The 21,311-nt window shown below is 41.1% G+C and overlaps 3 protein-coding genes across 5 annotated transcripts; 1 reads left to right on the top strand and 2 right to left on the bottom strand.

Annotated features, from left to right (window-relative positions):
• Window positions 1–1,647: 1,647 nt before the first annotated feature.
• On the bottom strand, window positions 1,648–6,127 carry gimap4 (GTPase IMAP family member 4). Its single transcript, XM_020494795.2, has 4 exons — window positions 5,974–6,127; window positions 4,666–5,421; window positions 4,200–4,235; window positions 1,648–2,954 (listed from the first exon to the last, which is right to left on the bottom strand). The coding sequence occupies exons 1-3, from the start codon at window positions 6,002–6,004 to the stop codon at window positions 4,222–4,224; spliced, it is 801 nt and encodes a 266-aa protein (XP_020350384.1). The 5' UTR covers window positions 6,005–6,127; the 3' UTR covers window positions 1,648–2,954; window positions 4,200–4,221.
• Window positions 6,128–6,638: 511 nt separating this feature from the next.
• On the bottom strand, window positions 6,639–10,391 carry chmp4c (charged multivesicular body protein 4C). Its single transcript, XM_020494796.2, has 5 exons — window positions 9,762–10,391; window positions 9,243–9,420; window positions 8,835–8,943; window positions 8,509–8,641; window positions 6,639–8,408 (listed from the first exon to the last, which is right to left on the bottom strand). Exons 1-5 carry the CDS (start codon window positions 9,997–9,999, stop codon window positions 8,347–8,349), a joined length of 720 nt encoding a protein of 239 aa, XP_020350385.1. The 5' UTR covers window positions 10,000–10,391; the 3' UTR covers window positions 6,639–8,346.
• A 606-nt stretch (window positions 10,392–10,997) lies between these two features.
• zfand1 (zinc finger, AN1-type domain 1) lies at window positions 10,998–20,913 on the top strand. 3 transcript variants are annotated; one of them, XM_020494798.2, is made up of 8 exons: window positions 10,998–11,102; window positions 11,752–11,794; window positions 11,981–12,020; window positions 12,217–12,344; window positions 16,759–16,850; window positions 17,134–17,255; window positions 20,033–20,188; window positions 20,639–20,913. In XM_020494798.2, exons 1-8 carry the CDS (start codon window positions 11,048–11,050, stop codon window positions 20,810–20,812), a joined length of 810 nt encoding a protein of 269 aa, XP_020350387.1. In that variant the 5' UTR covers window positions 10,998–11,047; the 3' UTR covers window positions 20,813–20,913. The 3 variants fall into 3 exon arrangements, with proteins under 3 accessions (XP_020350387.1, XP_020350386.1, XP_020350388.1); XM_020494797.2 differs by having other exon boundaries at window positions 20,636–20,913; XM_020494799.2 differs by lacking the exon at window positions 10,998–11,102 and adding an exon at window positions 11,113–11,632 and having other exon boundaries at window positions 20,636–20,913.
• The last annotated feature ends 398 nt before the right edge of the window (window positions 20,914–21,311 follow it).

The following is a 21,311-nucleotide window of genomic DNA, read 5'->3' as shown; positions in this document are numbered from 1 at the left end:
CAATTGCGATAGAACTGTGACCACGGTCACAATTATTGATTAAACCAAACAAGGCCATTAATAATTGCATAATAACACAAGGCTTACAACAACAATAAACTAAAGTTATAGGCTTTATGTTCAATTTGTTTGCCAGCTGATGGTAGGCTACACACGTGGCACAAATTGATTTGACTCCCGTGATATTGTCCTTTCAACATAGGCTATTTATTGTGTCAAATTGTAGGCTACAGTAGCCTACCTACAACTGGTTAAATTAATAAGGTAATTGATGGCCAACATATGCAAATGTATCATTCTCCACATTTAATGTCAGTTTCTTTGTGGACTTTTCCCCATAACAGAAGCACGCACATTTCCTCTCCCCGCAACGATCGACATCCAAGGACTACAGCGCGTTAGATAAGTCGTTTTCCTGTGCTTTGTCACAGTTATTTATTGATGTGCATCAGTTCCAACGCTTTAATAGTATCTCTAATGAATCATTATTGACTGCAATAACAGCTCAATCACTGACACACACCCTATTGACTGATACACCAAGGACTCCACTTAAAAGGGACAACCTATACATGGAAAAAGATCCTTAGTAAAATGTTGAATCCAAACCAGGCTTTGAACTTGGTAGTCCACACATTGACCAGGATATAGCCATCTTGAAACAACACTCAATCAGCCGTCATCAGCAAGTGTCGGTCTCAATTTGTCTTTATGTGATTCCTCAAATCTCCTTGCCTTCTGTGGGATTCTGTATTTGACATTAAACCATTACCATATATTAATGATGAAATATTATCTGATGTTGGCTGTGTGAAGTATCTGCATTTGTGCACTTGAGCATCATGAGATTAAACAACTGCTTGCTACATCTACTTGCCTGTTTGTGTGTGTGACAAGAACTGAGTAACATGGTGTGACCTGCATGTTGCAAAACTGTAGATAACAGCCCAGCAGATGCTTTGTCCTTGTGTTTGTATGTAACAATATTGAGCACATGGTGTGACTTGCTGTATCTTACAAAGTTGTGGTTAAGCAGGCATAGGGAGGGGTGGTCATCACAAGGTTTAACTGAGATGGAAAAATACTGAACAACACAATAGCAGGAACTGAGCAACTGTTATAACTAGGCTGCAATACCAGAACAGTAAGAATCTATACATCGACAGAGGGAGGACTCCAAGAAGCGCCAAAAGGCGGGGACCCGACTGAGCGCCTGCGATAGGCTGAACAAGTTTAAACCACGCCCAGCCTCTACTGTGATAGGCCAACAGACGGGTTGGAACTATGTCCATCACAGTATAAGAACAACTGTTTACATACATCCTGTCAGTTCCCTGTTCTGCCCTGCGTGGTATTACAGTGAGCCCGTATATACGAAAGTTGCACTTGCCATTTATTACTTAGCTAATAAAAAATACATAGCACAGAATCGGTGACTCATTGTTATATTGATCCTGATACCAGATTCGAATTTACGCAACTCTAACACTTCTTAACCATATTGGAGGAGAAGGTCCACGGTCCCTCCCCTCTGAGCTTCTTTTCCAATGGGTTTTGAGCAGGAGATGAGAGCATACAAGGAGTTGAGGAAAGATCAATTGATATTTTGCCTTCAGGTGTGTAAGGACTTGACAAAAACACTGGAGGTCACAGGTTCACATACAGTCCAGCAAAACATACACTTTATTTGGATACTTTAGGAAAGATAGAATTGTCTACTACGGCAATAGACAAAATATGGAAATCATAGTTCTCTCACACAAACAAAACAGCATCAATTATAAAGGGAAAGAAAAGACTACTCTAGTTGCACCGACTAGAGGTGACACCCACCTCATCTCCCTCTGATAAATCATTCAACCAGCGGTAACTCGAAACAGAACTTTAAAGATATTTCTGTGCTGATACTTTGCTCGACTCAGAACCCTTACAGCACATGTGCATTCCCGTAAGTGGAGCTAACAGAATAATAAGTAACATCAATACGTATCATCAGTATGGAGATGTTTGTGAAAGGGCTTGTATATATTATCAACATGGAAAGAAATACATATTACACCCACCACTGGATGTGAGTTAGTGCTAGTACCTACCAGTAGCTAGTATTGGTTGTCAGAATATGAAGAAATTAAGAATAAAAGACCTACAGTATATAATAATATACAATTATAATATGATGACAATAATAAGAGACATGCTTGTACTCACAGTGTTAAGCCTATCGCAAAGCTATCAACATCAACATTGCCATGTTGCAATTCTACATCATGTTTCATTTCTAACCAATCTGAATAATTAAGCGACCCTACTTAGAGTGTTATGGAAGCATTTAACTGCCAAAATGATGTATAAAAATGAAACGCAATGTGTCATTAATTTATCATTACACAATTACATTTTAAATTACATTTCAGTAGCTATACGCTTGCATAGAAGGTTGGGTTTATTACATGTGGATTTTGTATATTTATGTAACAATTCACACCCATGAACAAAACCTAGACATAGATATTTGGATTCTCTACTAGTAGAGTAAAACAGTACCTGCACTTCAAGTGCTTGATAAAACATTGTCTAAAATGCCAATTTAGGTTTGGTCACAACTGGGTAACTTTTCCACACACAATTTCCCTGAACAACATTTTCGCAGACAATTATTAAACATTTTCAAATCTAGTAGTGCAATTGTAGAGAATACCTGTCCAGGGCTCTACAGTAACATGTTTTACAATGAGCACATGTGCTCCTAAATAGAAAAATGTAGGAGTTTTAAGAGTGTTCCATGCTCAACCAATTACAATTTAACCTTAAATATTTGAGTCACTTAGGCGAGACAAATGTTCAGCTGCCTCTTTAACAGGAGGGCCTTCACCGTTGTAATGGTGCGACTCACATGTCTGTCTGTGAGAGATGATATTTTCCGACGTGTCTCTTCGCTAGCAGTTGAGCAAACTCTTAACATTAAAAAAAAAAGAGAGTGAACAAAACGATGTACACTGCCAAGAAACACGAGGACAAAGTCCCACTTTAGTAGACTTCCGGGTAAATTCGACCAACTTCTATGCCAATGCGCTTCTTAAAAATGTATCGTTCAGCACTTCCCTCAGTGCGCACAGCCCACCCAGGCACTGTTGCTGCTCGAGGTGGGATAGCTATATGGATTTCATAGTTCTTTGTTTTGTTTCATAAAAAAGGTAGCTAATCACACAAACAAATACTTTGAAAATGTCTACAGCAGGTATTTTCTGGGGCAATAAATCACAAGTCGCACATGTTCTCATACTTGATCAACACATCTATTTTTAGATGCATATGAGAGTAAAATGGTTGCTCTGTAGAGCTCTGCTGTCTAGTATGTACTGTAAATACTTGGTTAAGAAGTATCATAGGGACTTCCCTGTCTCTTTCTCAGCCTCAGAGAGACTTGTCTCGTACTGTAGTTTTCCCATTATCCTCCCTTCATGGAACAAAGGGTAGGCCTTCCATCTACCCTAGCTCTAACCACTAGGCAGGTAGCCTATACTAGGCCCTCGCTCTAACCACTAGGCAGGTAGCAGGTAGCCTAGTGGTTAGTGGCAAGATCGAATCCCCGAGTTGACAAGTTCCAAATCTGTCGCTCTGCCCCTGAACAAGGCAGTTAACCCACTGTTCCTAGGCCGTCATTGAAAATAAGAATTTGTTCTTAACTGACATGTCTAGTTAAATAAGGGTAAAATTTAAAAAATACCAGTACACATTGGCCATCTGAAGTCATTTAGCGTTTCTTTCATCATCCTGTATGAATGTCTGGGATTTTTTTCTTGGTCATATTTCGTTTTAAAATTTCATGTGCAAACCAAATCAGTAAAAATCTAACCCCCAAATAGATACATTTCATCAGAGCTGTGGGAGGGAACAGTCTCAAACAGCATAATGTTGGCCTACATCCAGTTACAGATAATATCGCTTACACTGATATAAATTAAAAAATATATCTTAAAACTCTAAAATAATCTGGGTCTGTATTCAGAAATTGTCTCAGAGTACGAGTGCTGATCTAGGATTAGGTCACCCCTCACCGGTCTCATTCATTATGATCTAAAAAGGCAAACTGATTCTAGATCAACACTGAGACAATGTGTGAATACAGGCCTTGAGGTTAAGGGTGATGTATGGATGTAGATCCGGCAGCTCTTAAAATCGGTACTGTGGTGGCTCACCATCTCTCTTTTAGTCAGTCAGTCAATCCACCGAATCTGAAAATGGACACACAACAGATGTAATATAATTGGAAAAAACGTCATTGTCAAGTCTATGTGAAAATATCTAGGTTAGTTAATAGCAGTATTGATATTACTGGAGAGGAATATTGCCCTGTCCTGGACAATCCTAATGAATTGAGAGAATAGTTATGGTTAAGCATAGAAAAAAATGAAGGAAGAAATGTTAAAAAGGGTTGAGGGGAGAGGTAGTGAGACTAATTCCACACTACATGGTACATGACTACTACATGAGTAATTCAAATACAGTTACCGTAAGTGGAATAATACAACTGTAATGCAAGTTCACATGTTTTGGAGTGAAGAGCAAAGATTATACATTTCACCCGGTCTGAGGTTCAGCCTATGAGACTGCTGTTTCCTGGTACCAGACTATGTCTGAGTTGTCAGTAAAGCTGTCACTCACTGTGGGGCGGGTCCACGTCCAGTTTGGCCAATCCTACAGCAGAGTTCACTTTGGGCCTTGCCCCAAGCTCCCGGTTCTGGTTCTGGTTTTGGTCCAGATGTTTCTTCTCCTCCACCTCCTCTGGGTTATAGATGCCCTCCTCCGCCACCACCTTCTCTATCTTCTCCATGAGCCGCCTCAGTTGGGGGTGCTCCCCAAATATGCAGTTATTGATGACAAAGTACCTCCTCTTGCACTTTTCCAACACCCACTGCAGATCCTTCCCCTCCCGCTTGATGTGTCTCTCGATGGACATGTTCCTCAGTACCTCAGCCCAAGTGAACACTAGGATAGTATGCCTCCACACGCTCTCCCCAAACAGGGCCAGGTGCTCCTCGATGCGGCCCCGGTCCACCTCAGTAAACATGCCCACGGGGATGACAAGCAGGAAGGCGTGGGGGCCAGGGGGACCACACATAGAGGCGCCCCGTACCATCTCCTGCTGGTAGAGGAGAGGCGTTGTCTGGGCTGAGAACCAGCCTGGCGTGTCTATCACTGTCACCTGGCGCCCCTCCACCTCAGTCTGACGCTTGACACAGAACTCGGCTGCCCGTTCTAGGCGGAACTCCTCGCGGCCCAGGATGGTGTTGCCTGTGAGGCTCTTCCCAGGCCACCTCCAGCCCAACAGCACCAGCCGCAGCTCAGATAAACGGTTGGCTTCCCGGGCTGCGGCCACCAGCCTCTTCTCCTCCTCCTCTGGGTCAGGCACATCCTCTCCTGAGGGTACACATATCACAAGTCATTAGCAAGGACTTTTTTTTAGCTAATACTGTTTCAGCAGTTTATTTAACGCACACCTGAGGAGTACTTTTCTCCGCTAATACAGGAGTAATTAAGATTAGTTCACTCATTTTGTGGAATTAATTAATTTATCAGGGGGTGCAGCAGCATCTTCGGCACCCCTACTTCCCGCGGCCAGTTTAGAACCAAATCATATAGCCTACCCTACGCATGAGCATTGTCTATGAGGAGGGCGGACAGCTAGTAATCACTTTGACTTTCATTCGTTAGTCCGTGCCAACAAAAAAATCCAGACAGTTCATCTCCTGTGTGGTTATTTATGGTTGAAACCGGAGTCTTTCTATGTGTCATCAGCCAAATTAGTAAACTATAAAGTTAAACGTGTCACATTCGGATCAGAGTTAAACTGGCTAACCTAGCTACCTAGCTGTTAGCATTCCGTAAACTATCGATAACCGGCTTTTAATCGGTTTTGTTCGATTAGTTGTATCGATTGACTTGAGACACCGTTTATATTTTGAGACCCACCTGTTGATTGAACTTGTTTCTCTGATTCCATGCCGGTGCTTCGTTATTCTATAATTGTATTCCGCAATTAATCCGCTGGAGAAGGATTTCCTGCTTGGTTGACATACGGCGCGGGACTATACATTTTAGCAGGACGTGTGTGCGTGAAACTTGTGTTATGGTGCCCCCTTGGAACCTCCTGCGAACAGTGCAGCCTTCCTCGATTACAGTTTTTTTTGTACAGTGGAGGTTTGTGGCTTGTGCGGGCCCTGACAGGTATTTGAACAACTATTGCATTACCAAATTACTCCCATTGGACAGTGGTCACATTACTGGAGCAAGTTGCAGTAAAAAATAAAACGTCCTGAAAATTACAACAAAAAACGGAGTAATTTTATTTTGTTAAAATCTTCAACATCCTTCATATTTACAAAAAATATATTTCTGTAAAACTCCAACTCTAAAAGTAACATTCATAGCATAGTGCTTCACTCATATTCTTTAATTCACTAACACTTATGTTTTTCAAACCCAGCACCTTTTACAAAGTGAAGTAGCCTACTGATAAGGGACATACAGTACAGTGCCTATTGCAAGTCTACACGTTTTGCTGCCTTCAAATTAAATACATTTGATAAAAGTAGATGTTCACAACCTACTCCACAATTATAGAAATAAAAAAAATGTGTTGATTGTATGTCTTCACACAAGTGTAGAATCTTATGTATAATGATTCACAGCTGAAATTTATCTTAGGACAACATTTATCCATTGTTTTTGTCAAAATTACTCAAGCTCAGTAAATTTGGTTGGGAGTCATTGATGGAGAGCAATACTCAAAACCTTGAATGATTTTCAAGCAGATTTAACTCAGGTCTAAGACTGGACCGACCATTCAGGAACACTTAACACCTATAGGAAGGCAATTACAGTCTGTCTTTGGCATCAACATTTGTGAAACTATCCCAGGGTTAGGTATTCAGAAGCCCGTGGCAGGGTTTCCTCTAACTTTTTATCTCCTTTCATATTTCTTTTGATCTTGCCAAACTTCCCAGGCTGCCGGTAACAAGCATTCCCATAACATGATGCGTCTACCACAATACTGAAACAATTAAGACATTTCGCTTTTGAAAATGTGGAGTTGGTTGTGTAGATTGTTAAGAAAAAAAATATCCAGTTGATTCCCTTTTTAGATTTAAAGGGATAGTTCACCCAAATGACACATTGGTTTCCTTACCCTGTAAGGCTAAGCAGTCTATGGAACAGGTATGAGAGCAATCCTTGCATTTGCTTTATTTCCTTGGCACTGTTACCAAATGTGAACATTTTAGCATTTGTGGCACAAAACCTATTCAAGTCATAGTACCGATATTACCATTTTTTTTTTTACATACCATGAACAAATCATACAAAAGCATCTACAATTGATTGTGAATCTCAGTCACTTATACACTGAACAATAATATACAATGCAACATGTAAAGTGTTGGTACCATGTTTACGAGCTGAAATAAAAAGATCCCAGAAATGTTCCAGATGCACAAAAAAACTACAATTGTGCACATCCCTGTTAGTGAGCATTTTTTCCTTTGCAAAGCTAATCCATGCACCTGACAGGTGTGGCATATCAAGAAGCTGATTAAACAGCATGATCATTACACTGGTTCACCTTGTGCTGGGGACAGTATAAAGCCACTAAAATGTGCAGTTGTCACAACACAATGCAACAGACAGCTCAAGTTGAGGGAGTGTGCAATTGGCATGCTGACTGCAGGAAAGCCCCACCAGAGCTGTTGCCAGAGAATTTAATGTTCATTTCTCTACCCTAAGCCACTTCCAACATAATTTTAGAGAATTTGGCAGTAGGTCCAACTAGCCTCAACCACACCAGCCCAGAACCACCACATCTGGCTTCTTCACCTGTGGGATTGTCTGAATTTTTGTTCAGTATAGATATGAACATATTAAATATCAGTAGCATGACTTAAATGGGATTTGTACAACAAATGCGAAAATGGTATTGGTTTCCTTACTCAGTAAGCGGTCTATGGACAATGTATGACAGCAATCCATCCTTTGGTTTAGTTTCCCTGGCACCGTTTTAAAATAGGCAAACTATCCCTTTAATTTTAAGGCAGCTACATTTAAAGAGAGGTGTGTAGACTTTCACTAGCAACTGTATCCTTCATTGACAGACAATTGTGTAATGTAGCAGTAATAAAATCACCTAGTCAGAGCACACATTCCAATACTTCACTTCCATAATTGTACATCACACATAAAAACAAGCCAACAAAATAGAGATCATTGGCTTTTCCCTAAGAAACTGATTAGAATAAAAAGATAAAAACATTAAAATGAACATTTGTACATTTAGAGTCTGGTGTGTGTTAGTTACACTGCCCAGGCTGCCAGCATCTGCATGTCGTCATCATCCTCTGCCCTCTTCTTGGACGCTGTAAAACAGGAGTGCAAAACTGTTACCCGGAGTCGGTTTAACGCAGACTGTATTATAAAAACTAGCATACACTTCAACTACCCTTGTCCTGTACTTACGAGTGCGCTGGCTGGGTCGAGTTGAGGGCAGCTTGGAGGTGGGCAGCTTGGCAGTGGGCACACTGGGCACTCTGCCCATGTTCGTCATGCTCTCCTCCAGCTCCAACTCTGCCAGTTCCGCTAACAGCTCATCCTGCAGGATAATCCGAATGGGAGCCATTGAGATGCATGCAGTATTGTACATGTTTGGCAATCAGGAAGTCACAAAACCTAAGTAGCCTATCAAGCAGCTAAATACATTAATCCTCCACTGGTCACAGTGAATAGGCTAAGAGGATGAATTAAGATGTCTTCCTTTGAGAAATGGTGAGCAGTAAATATGTTACCTCATCAAATGCATCTCCGAAAGGTCGGGAGATAGCGTCACAGATCTCCTGGGCCACTTCCTGCGACTCAGTGATGTCCTGCATCAGAGAGTCAATTTTATCCAGATCCCTGGGAGGAAAAGAGAAGATTTAGGAACAGTATAATAGTAGGTCTAGTTAGACATGATCCTCTTTTTTGCCTGATATAACGTTAAACTCCGGTTTAAATAGAATTAGGAGCATAACTGGCAATAAAGTCAAGGAGCACAACTGGCAATAAAGTCAAGGAGCACAACTGGCAATAAAGTCAATATTGAGAAAGGACAGTGTTTGATAGCTACCAAGGACCAAAGTTGTGCACTATAGGGAATAGGGTGCCATTTGCGGCGCATACCCGGTGTTTAATGGTTATTATCCTTGTTAACTCACATGTTCTGGTGGACCCCCTTGATGGCCTTGGCAGCGTAGCCCATGGTCTTCAGGACCTCAGTGTTGGTGTTGGCATTCTCCAATGCTTCCCTTTGGAACTCAATGGTGGAGAGGGTCCCGTCAATCTGGGTGAGCTGCTGCTCAAAGCGCTTCTTCCTCTTCAGTGCCTGGAGGGCCGCTGGTGGTACAAAAATATGGTTCTGATGGTGATTAAATAGCACATGGAAGTACCGTTTGCATCTTTAAAGGTTAAGAAAAAAAAAGCAATGGCAGAAGGGGTACAGAAGGACACAAATTAGTATGAACTAGATAGGAGTCATTAAAGAAAAGTAACTGATAGAAGATTGGGCTGCAAGCAGCATTGACACAACTATTGTCTGTTTCTAGTTCCCTGTATTGACAATGAACAAAATACTTCACCAGAAAAGACGGGATCCTATTGAGACAGATTATTTAGGTTCAAGTGATTCAACAAGGACCAACCAAATCATGCAGACGTGACAATTTCACAATACATACCACGTTTATTCTTGAGGCCATTCTTCTTTGCTATCATAATTTCTTGTTCAATTTTATTTTCCAAGAAGTCCTGTTTTTTCGCCAGCATCGCCTCTGTTTCTCGAAGTTTGTGAATGGCCTCCTGCGGGGTAGGTCCTGTCCGAGACCGATGGCCATGTTTCGACTTCGAAGAGCTTGGATAGTGGCTAGAAGAGCTCGAACTTGAGCTTCCCTTGAACAGTTTAGAAATTTTGCTCATTTTGGCCTTTTTTTGTATTCTGTTAAAGTTACTTTTCAAATGTCGCTCGTTAGATCAACTTCTCTGGAGAAAGTCGCGCCAGGTGCAGGTTGCAATTCAAGTACGACGGCTTCAATTCAAAAACAGCTAGCCAGTCCCACACACCTGAATGACGATTCTTGAAATGTGACACCTGTGGCTGGTCGTGGAAAATAACAATTGGCTTTTATAATGAATGACACAATGGCCTAGGCCCTAGCTATTATGAAAAAACGTGAATTTTACAGAGATAAATAACTAGGCCCCTATGAGAAAATATTGCATATAAAGGATAGGCTTAAGGAAATGTATCTAATTATTTAATGTCAAGATAATCAACACAATAATCATTTAAAAAACAAAACATTTACAGTGGAATAATTCACCTACAATGTAGGCCTTTATACAATGTATCACTCATAAATGTATCATTACTAGTTAGTACAACGTATCAATTTATCATGGACAGAGATTGGTTTATGTTTAGTCACGTGAGTCCGTTGCATGGTCAGAGCAAAGATTTTTATAAGTAACATAAGATAGACCACAGCCCGTTGTTTCCAATGGGAGCATAGTCATAGTCGGCAGAACAAGCAAGGAGTTGGACAGAACCAAACACGAACTAGCGAGAGCCGATTGGCGCGTTCTAGCATATATTTGCGCATCTCCGTTAGAGAACGCCTACTCTGTGAAGTGCGCGTGTGCAATAACTCAATTCGCCCTTGCACTCCAAAACAACAACAAAAACTTTGACAAAGGGTGAATTCTACAAAACGTTGCCACTCTGTTCGTAACATATTTATAGTTTTGAAAACAGAAAACTGCATTGAGATCAAATGTTTAATCGATGAGAAAATTAGCAGAATTTCGGCAAAAATCCATCTCGCTCCATCTTTTCCCACTGCCGACCACCACCATATTTGGTAGTGAGTGGTATTAATGCTTCACATTTTTACATCCGGTGAAATATCTGTCTCATTGTTACATCTGTGGCCAAAGTTGAAAAGTTGACTTTGACGCAAGAAGAATCATGGCTGAACTAGACATTGGGAAACATTGTAACATAAAGTCCTGCCATCAGACAGGTTTTCATTAAAAAACATTTTTACTAGAATTATGTGATCGAAAGAATGAACTATGTTGCTGAACGTTAAATGTTGTGTTTTTGTATTTGTAGCTACCGTTTGTTTTGCCAACTTGCTAATTGGTTAGCTAGCTACATGGCTATGCTAATCCCTGTAAGGCTGGCTAACTTGTTAGCTGTTGACAACATTTAGCTGCTAGCTAGCTAGTTAATAACACTTAGTCAATTTGTAAGTGTAGCCAATTTAATTGAGCTCTTATTTCTCTCTAGAAGTAGCTAGAAACACAAAAGCTTTGGAATCCATAATGAGTCAGCAAGGGCAGCTAGAACTAGCAGTGGCTAGATCGGCAGTTAGCAGTAGCTAGCCAGTTAGCAGTGGCTTGCCAATCCTATCACCAGAGAAGGAAGAGGTGACATCCCACTCCCTATTTTCTTCTGGTTCTTATAACGTTACGGCGAAATAAGCAGACCAGACCCAGCTGCTAATGCATTGGTGCATACTAAAACATTTTTTAGTATTAAACTGTCTGGGTGGGACATCTTCAATTATCCACCATCGTTTTGCTATCACTGCTGCTAAAAGCCTTTGATTTTGGCATGTTGAAGTTGTCAGTGCATTTTACTACTGTCTATCCCAATTTCTCCTCCAGATTTTCTGCCATTCATTTGTGATGCCTGCAGGGGTGTTTTCTGGTAAGATCAGATTTTTGTTGTTGTTGAACCTTTTATTTATCCAGGCGATAAATATGACGGCCTGACTTGTGTATATGCCTTTAACTAAATTCACTCACCATGGCTCTTGGGTTTGAATGTGATATAAAAAATAAAAACATGTTTTTGTGATTGACTACTAGACAAGTCTTTTTACTTTCCTTCCAGCCTTGAACACAGAAGTCGAGATTTGCACGCTTGTCCTGTGGTAAGAAACTCTGCCTGCGTCCCAAACGGCATCCTAATTCCTACTTTAGACCAGAGCCTGCTATTTTGACCCAAAAGTAATGCCCTATATAGGGAATAGGGGGCCAAATGGGACGCATATTCAGCGTTGAGATTTAATGGCAAACTAGTTTTCTCATGATTTTGAATCCAGTCATGATTGAAAATGTTTTTCTCAGGTGGACGTTAAAAAAGAAGTCCAGATATCTGGTGGCTGTACGAGATACCCATGCACATTTGAAGACTGCAAAGGGAAAGAACTGTTGCCAGTCATTTGTCCACACTGTCAGAAACATTTCTGTTTGGCGTAAGTGTCATGTTTCTTTCCTTTGTCTGCCCTGGTCTCTCCAACAAGAACAGGGACAATATTTTAAAAGTTTCTCAGAAGGAGTGCTGATCTACGATCAGTTTAGCCTTTTCACAATGGATGGACAGGGTAATCCTAAATCAGCGCTCCTATTCTGAGACACTTTGTGAATACGGGTCCAGATCTACTGAAACTAGTGTTAGGTGATGTGTTGGTTGAGGAGTAGAGCATGGGTTCTCAAACTTTTTGGGTCCGGGGACATCTTTTGTGACAGCAAATTTATCAGGGACCACCTCGAATGAGATAATACAACTTTTTGTATGTTATTGCTATGACATTGCCAGTGCATTGCTGGACAAACCGTGTCACAAGCCCTGAAAGACAGTTTTAAAGGCCCACCTCTTGGCATTGGAGTGAAAATGTTGCAGTTTTCAAGCAAATGTTCTACAATTGGTAAAAACCTGATGGGTGGGCCTGGAGAAATGTAACCACTCAAATTCATAGAATGAGCTATAGCTATGAGGACCGACCCTCCATTATATGTCAATTGTAGTTTTAACAATGTTTTGAGGCTATACAGTGTTCTTTTTAAAATATTTAGTGGAACAAGCTTATATTTTGGGTTCTGATGGGGTACAACAGTTGAACTAAGCTCATGGGGCATTTATAAGCTATATTCTTTTCAAATCAATGGGTATATCATGATATTCCATACAAAAAAATGGATGTAGCTCAAGGCGTCCACATGCTTCCCATTTATTTATTTTTCATTTAACCTTTATTTAACAAGGCAAGTCAGTTAAGAACAAATTCTTATTTACAATGACGGCCTGGCAAAAGGCCTGTGGGGACGGGGGCTGGGATGACATTTTTAAATTATAAATATAGGACAAAACACATCACGACACTACATAAAGAGAGACCTAAGACGACAACATAGCAAGGCAGCAACACATGACATCAACATGGTAGCAACACAACATGGTAGCAGCACAAAACATGGTACAAACATTATTGGGCACAGACAACAGCACAAACGGCAAGAAGGTAGAGACAGCAATACATCCGGAACAGTTTGTGCACACACTACATTATCAAAGTATGTGGACACCTGCTCGTAGAACATCTCATTCCAAAATCATGCGCATTAATATGGAGTTGGTCCCCCTTTGCTGCTATAACACTCTTCTGGGAATGCTTTCCACTAGATGTTGGAACATTACTGTGGGGGCTTGCTTCCATTCAGCCGCAAGGGCATTAGTGAGGTCAGGCACTGATGTTGGGTGATTAGGCCTGTCTCGCAGTTGCCGTTCCAATTCATCACAAAGATGAGGTCAGGGCTCTGTACAGGCCAGTCATGTTCTTTCACACCGATCTTGACAAACCATTTCTGTATGGACCTCGCTTTGTGCATGGGGGCATTGTCATGTTGAAACAGGAAAGGGCCTTCCCCAAACTGTTGCCATGAAGTTGGAAGCACAGAATCATCTAAAGTCGGCAAAAAAAGAAACGTCTCTTTTTCAGGACCCTGCCTTTTCAAAGATAATTCGTAAAAATCCAAATGACTTCAAAGATAGTCATTGTAAAAGGTTTAAACACTGTTTCCCATGCTTGTTTCCCATAAACAATTAATGAACATGCACCTGTGGAACGGTCGTTAAGGCACTAACAGCTTACAGATGGTAGACAATTGTCACAGTTATGAAAACGTAGGACACTAAAGAGGCCTTTCTACTGACTCTGAAAAACACCAAAAGAAAGATCCCTGCTCATCTGCGTGAACGTGCCTTTGGCATGCTGCAAGGAGGCATGAGGACTGCAGATGTGGCCAGGGCAATAAATTGCAATGTCCGTACTGTGAGACGCCTGGGACAGCTCTACAGGGAGACAGGACGGACAGCTGATCGTCCTCGCTCTACAGGGAGACAGGACGGACAGCAGACCACGTGTAACAACACCTGCACACGATCGGTACATCTGAACATCACACCTGTGGGACAGGTACTGGATGGCAGCAACAACTGTCCAAGTTACACCAGGAACGCACAATCCCTCCATAAGTGCTCACACTGTCCGCAATAGGCTGAGAGAGGCTGGACTGAGGGCTTGTAGGCCTGTTGTAAGGTCCTCACCAGACCTCACTGGCAACAACATCGCCTATGGGCACGAACCCACCATCGCTGGACCAGACAGGACTGGCAAAAAGTGCTCTTCACTGACGAGCCACGGTTTTGTCTCACCAGGAGTGATGGTCGGATTTGCGTTTATCATCGAAGGAATGAGCATTTCACCGAGACCTGTACTCTGGAGCGGGACCGATTTGGAGGTGGAGGGTCCGTCATAGTCTGGGGCGGTGTGTCACAGCATCATCGGACTGAGCTTGTTGTCATTGCAGGCAATCTCAACACAGTGTGTTACAGGGAAGACATCCTCTGTGTGGTTAGAGTGTTGGGCCAGTAACCAAAAGGTTGCTAGATCGAGCTGACAAGGTAAAAATCTGTCGTTCTGCCCCTGAACAAGGCAGTTAACCCACTGTTCCTAGGCCTTCATTGTAAATAAGAATTTGTTCTTAACTGACTTGCCTAGTTAAATAAAGATTAAATAAAAAAATAGCCAAATCCACTCATTTGATGGGGTGTCCACATACTTTTGTATATACCGTGTATATTATGATGATATTTTGTGACCTTCGCCTGTTCGTGTGCACACACAAAATGTATTGAGGCAAGCTCAAGTCCTAGCCCCTTTGTAGGTGATTGGTCAACAATAGGGATTCTTCAATGAAGTGTTGTCATTCAACGAGACATGCACATTTTTCACTTGAGAAATACTGCACCAAACATTTGGCAAAAATGTCTGTTAATGACAGATTTCTTGAGTGATCATACAGTGCGTTTAGAAAGTATTCATACCCCTTTACTTATTCCACATTTTATTGTTACAGCCTGAATTCAAAATTGATTAAATTGCTTTTTTTTCTCACCCATCTACACACAAAACCCCATAATGACAATGTGAAAACATGTTTTTAGATATTTTTGTATATTTATTGAATATGGAATATAGAAATATTTATATACATAAGTATTCACACCCCTGAGTCAATACATTGAATCTCCTTTCGCAGTGATTACAGCTGATAGTATTTCTGGTAAGTCTTTAAGAGCTTTACACACCTGGATTTGACAAAATTGTTCATTATTCTTTAAAAGATTCTTCAAGCTCTGTGAAGTTGGTTGTTGATCATGTCTCGATTGCCATTTTCAAGTCTTACCATAGATTTTCAAGTTGATTTAAGTCAAACCTGTAACTAGGCCAGTCGGGAACATTCAATGTCATCTTGGTAAGTTACTCCATTGTATATTTGGCCTTGTGTTTTTAGTTATTGTCCTGCTGAAAGGTACATTTGTTCTCCCAATGCCTGTTGGAAAGCAGACTGAACCAGGTTTTCCTCTAGGATTTTGCCTGTGCTTAGCTCTATTCATTTTGTTTTTATCCTTAAACTTCCTAGTCCTTGATGGTGACAAGCATACCCATAACAAGATGCAGCCACCGCCATGCTTAGAAATATGAAGAATGGTACTCAGTGATGTTTTCGGGCATAAAGTTAATTTCTTTGCCATATTTTTTGCAGTTTTACTTTAGTTTTACTTTCTTGCAAACAGGATGCATGTTTTGGAATATTTTTATTCTGTAAAGCTGTCCCTCTTTTCACTGTCATTTCGGTTGGTATTGTGGAGTGAACTGAGGATGGATCCACAACCTCATATTCTCCCATCACAGCCATTAAACTCCGTAACTGTTTTAGTCATCATTAGCGTCATGGTGAAATCCCTGAGCAGTTTCCTTCCTCTCCGGAAACTGAGTTCTTTGTAGTGACTGGGGGAATTGTAACACAAGAAAAATGTGGAAAAAGTCAATGGGTGAATACATTCTAAAGGCACTGCAGATTCATTCTATTTTGAGGAAGTGTATACTGGCTATGGGGTCTCAACGTGGACTTACCCGAACGGAAGCATGCTGACGTACATTTTAAATTACAGTGCATGTATGTAGTTAATTTTTTTAATTTTCTGGGAATACAAGAAGTATTATAATTTGACAAATGGATAATTGGTGGAGCGCTGTGGATACCAATATCCCAGTGAGCCTCCCAAGACCATGTTTCCCAGGATTAATTACATACGTTTTAGACGAATAATATTACATTGTATTATATTACACCCTCTAAACTTATTTCATGGATCCCTTGGCCAAAATTGGTTTAATCTGTTGGTCGAAATATTCCTTTAAAAAAATGTAATGTAAGAAAATATATATCTTTGAGATCTAGCTATGGACCGCCTGCAGTGGAAAGACAGATGATGGGTGTGTTAAAAGCTCCTCTCATACCCCCATTTTCTTTATTCTCCAGCCATCGTCACCAAGATGACCACAAGTGTGATAAACTGGAAACGCCCAAGCCTCGCATGGCTGCCACACAAGCGCTCGTGCAGAAGATTGTAGGTTAGTCACAGTCGCAACCTTTCATCACAAACCTCCCAAAAATACTTTTACTGGGTCCATTGGAGTTATATCCCAAATGGTACCCTATTACCTATTTCCACAGGGCTGTGGTCAAAAGTAGTGAACTATATAGGGAATAGGGTGCCATTTGGGAGTCTTTTTCAAAATAAATTGTATGACATCCATGGCCATACAGGATATGCTTATCCCTGCTATTCTTTAGCCTGTCCACATGAGGGCAGTGTTCACCAAAATGTTGGGTTCTACCCTCTTGACTGAACAGAGTCCAAGAAGGCTTTGCCTCCGAGGAAAGGTCGCAAGGGAGTAAAGAACGCTGCAACAGCAGCCAAGGTGACTTTGATGAAACTAAAGCTTCATGCTGAGGGAGACAAGGGACTGCCACAGGTACTACCAGAGCGATGGAGAGCGAGATGCAGAGTGATTGCTTCTAACCTATTCCCTACTGGGCTACTTTCAACCAGGGCCCACTGGGCTCTGTTCAAAAGTAGTGCACTATTTAGGGAATAGGGTGTAATTTGAGATTCAGACACAGAGAGTGTGGTGTGTAGACTTGAACTGTGATGGTATTATTAAAGTGGGGCTGTGATATATATATATATATATATATATAATGCCACATACTATGTTGGGTCAAGAAGTAATAACCTAATTTATGCTGTTTTTTTAAAACTAGGCAAGTCAGTTAAGAACAAATATATACTACCGGTCAAAAGTTCTAGAACAGTTTGAACACACCTACTCATTCAAGGGTTTCTCTTTATTTTGACTGTTTTCTACATTGTTGAATACTAGTGAAGACATCAACTATGAAATGACACATGGAATCATGTAGTAACCAAAAAAGTGTTAAATAAATCAAATATATTTGAGATTTTTCAAATAGCCACCCTTTGCCTTGATGACAGCTTTGCACACTCTTTGCATTCTCAACCAGCTTCATGAGATAGTAACCTGGAATGCATTTCAATTAACAGGTGTGCTTTAAGTAAATTTGGGGAATTTCTTTCATTAATGCTTTTGAGCCAATCAGTTGTGTTGTGACAAGGTCGGGGGTATACAGAAGATAGTCCCATTTGGTAAAATACCAAGTCCATATTATGGAAAGAGCAGCTCAAATAAGCAAAGAGAAACGATAGCCCATTACTTTAAGACCTTAAGGTCAGTCAATACGGAAAACTTCAAGAACCTTGAAAGTTTCTTCAAGTGCAGTCGCAAAAACCATCAAGTGCTATGATGAAACAGGCTCTCATGAGGACCGCCACAGGAATAGCAGACCCAGAGTTACCGCTGCTGCAGAGGATAAGTTCATTAGTTACCAGCCTCAGAAAATGCAGCCCAAGTAAATGCTTCAGAGTTCAAGTAAACAGACACATCTCAACATCAACCGTTCAGAGGAGACTGTGAATCAGGCCTTCATGGTCGATTGCTGCAAAGAAACCACTACTAAAGTACACCAATAAGAAGAAGAGACTTGCTTGTGCCAAGAAACACGAGCAATGGACATTAGAGCGGTGGAAATTTGTCCTTTGGTCTGGAGTCCAAATTTGAAATGTTTGTCTTTGTGAGATGCGGTGTGGGTGAACGGATGATCTCCGCATGTGTATTTCCCACCGTAAAGCACGGAGTTGGTGTGTGGGTGCTTTGCTGGTGACACTGTGATTTATTTAGAATTTGAGGCACACTTAACCAGCATGGCTACCGCAGCATTCTGCAGCGCTATGCCACTCCAACTGGTTTGGACTTAGTGGGACTTTCATTTGTTTTTCAACAGGACAATAACCCAACATACCTCCAGGCTGTGTAAGGGCTATTTTACCAAGAAGGAGAGTGATGGAGTGCTGCATCAGATGACCTGGCCTCCATAATACTCCGACCTCAACCAAATTGAGATGGTTTGGGATGAGTCGAACCGCAGAGTGAAGGAAAAGCAGTCAACAAGTGCTCAGCATATGTGGGAACTCCTTAAAGATTGTTGGAAAAGCATTCCAGGTGAAGCTGGTTTGGAGAATGCAAAGCTGTCAAGCTAAAGGGTGGCTATTTGAAGAATCTCATAAGCACCTTTTTGGTTACTGCATAGTTTTGATATCTTTACCATTATTCTATAATGTAAAAAACTAAATAAAGCAAAAAATCCTTGAAGGAGTAGGTGTTCTAGAACTTTTGACCGGTAGTGTATATACTGCATATTTGTTTGCAATTGTTTAAACCAATCTAAAACAATGCATAAGTCTCTGCGATGCTTTAGCCTAGCGGTAGAATGCCAGAGGAAGAGTTATCTCTGATGGGAATATCTTTGGTTTGTCTCTATGATATTCAGAAGCTGAGTTATGGCCTTTTAAAGTTGAGGAGTCAAAGAAATTACACCCTCTAAATTACACCATCTAATTTCATTGACTCCTCATCTTTTGAAGGTCTGAAGGTCTGCCGAATATCATAGAGACAAACCAAAGATATTCCCAGCAGTCGACTCTCCCACTGGCATTTTACCGCTTGTATCTAGCCTAAAGCATGGCAGATTTATGCATTTTAACAATCGAATATAATAAACAAATATTCCCCCCTCGAGTCAAGGAAGGTTTACACCCGAGGAAGAGTCACCTCTGATGGGAATATCTTTGGTTTGTCTCTGATATTCAGAAGCTGAGCTATGACCTTTTTGAAGTTGAGGAGTCAAAGAAACTTGCTTGGAAGTAATCTTGTACAATGTGACTCTGTCGCTATCAATTGATCTATTCACTTTCTGTAGAAGAGAAATATATGTATAATTAAGTTGAAAACATTGGCCTATAAAACATATTCGGTAGCGGGGAAATCAGGTTTAGAATGCATTTTCCTTATCTATTATTATTATTATTATGATTAAATAGCCTATCCAAAAGATGCCATGAGTCTTGTTAAACTACGTGGAATTGAGGGAAATGGACTTCCAAAATGTTTCTTAGGGCCCCCATTTAAACATTCAAACTGGTTTAATATAGGCTATGTCAATAAACAATGAAAAGGGAGTGATAGTAAAAATGGGGGGGGGGCATGGTGAAAAGGTTAGGAACCCTGCTGTAAACAGCATCTACTTGTCATCATTCTATAAAGAGTCAGTGTCTTTCATGTGCTTTTTCATTTTATTTGATATACAAGTCTACATCTCTAACTTTGCTTTCCAGACAGAGAGGACCTATTTCAATGTCTTCCTTCCCAGAGAGGGCAAAGACTCCAGCCTGCCTATGTTTTTCTGTTCCAAGTGGAGTGTGGGGAAAGTAGTGGACTACGCCGCCTCACTGGCCAGCCTCAAGAACAACAACAACGTACTAACGGCTAAGGTAACAGAAAACAGCCTCGAGCAGCAGGTTCCAATCAACCTATTGTACCGCTATCATCAAACACATTTTTAGAAACCTCTCTTTTTGAAACATCTTAGAACAATGTATTAACAGAAAGGTAACCGAAAACTAGCACGAGCTGTCTCCAAGCAGAAGAACCTATTCTACCATTGTCATTATGCAAATATTAGAGACGAAACATAACAACACGAACATTGGCAGTGCGCAATGGCTATCCATCCTATAGCCACTGACCACAGAACATCGGCCGCCATTTTCTGTTTGTTTCCATTCTATTCTACATGTTGAATCGCCACCATTTGTCGACACCCAGCAGGTGATCGACTGCGCATGGCAAACTTTCCTGTTGGTCTGTCGTGTCTCTAAGATACCTCTTACTAAAAAACGACTTTGTCCTCCCCCCGTGCCGTTGTTGTTGACGTGTAGAAGCTGCGGCTGTGCCACCCCCAGACGGGCGAAGCTCTCAAGATGGACGACACCCTTCTCTCCATGCTGGCTCACCCAGACTCGCCCCTCTACAACGGGGGCGACGTGATCCTTGAGTACCTGGACAACGACTGCTCAGGCCTGGAGGACACCTCTGCCTACATCCCACAGTCCTGACTCGCACACGACACTGATGGTCTAAATCATTTTGAGTCGTTGGAATACTTTGAACATGTGTTTTTTTATTTAGGATATTAAAGTTTTGATTTACGGCAGTTTGACATGTGCTTCATTTGCTTAGAAAATACAATGTACGAATGTGTATTTTGTTGAAGTACAGGGGGTGGTATTGTAGTCATGATCTGGAAAAGGGCTTCCAATGTGGGTTCTCTAGTACCTATTTGATAGTAAAACACTTCCCTTATTATTGTGATCCTCTGGGCCACTTAGGCAATTTGGAATTCACTATTGACAGTAATGAAAGCTAGCCACATACATTTCAATTGGAGTGAGCAGCAATGTTACGGCATTGCCGGGGATAGTGATCTGACAGGGAAAGGGATCTGATGGGGATAGGGATCTGTGCCGTTATAAATTGGGAGTTGGAACCAAAGTACTCAACAGTAATTTGCCATTGATTAATGGTATACTAATTGAAAAACAAGCAGAATCGAAT

This window comes from Oncorhynchus kisutch, linkage group LG11, assembly GCF_002021735.2.
Source record: "Oncorhynchus kisutch isolate 150728-3 linkage group LG11, Okis_V2, whole genome shotgun sequence".
In the NCBI taxonomy this organism is placed as follows: domain Eukaryota; kingdom Metazoa; phylum Chordata; class Actinopteri; order Salmoniformes; family Salmonidae; genus Oncorhynchus; species Oncorhynchus kisutch.
This window is presented reverse-complemented; position numbering and strand designations above follow the sequence as displayed.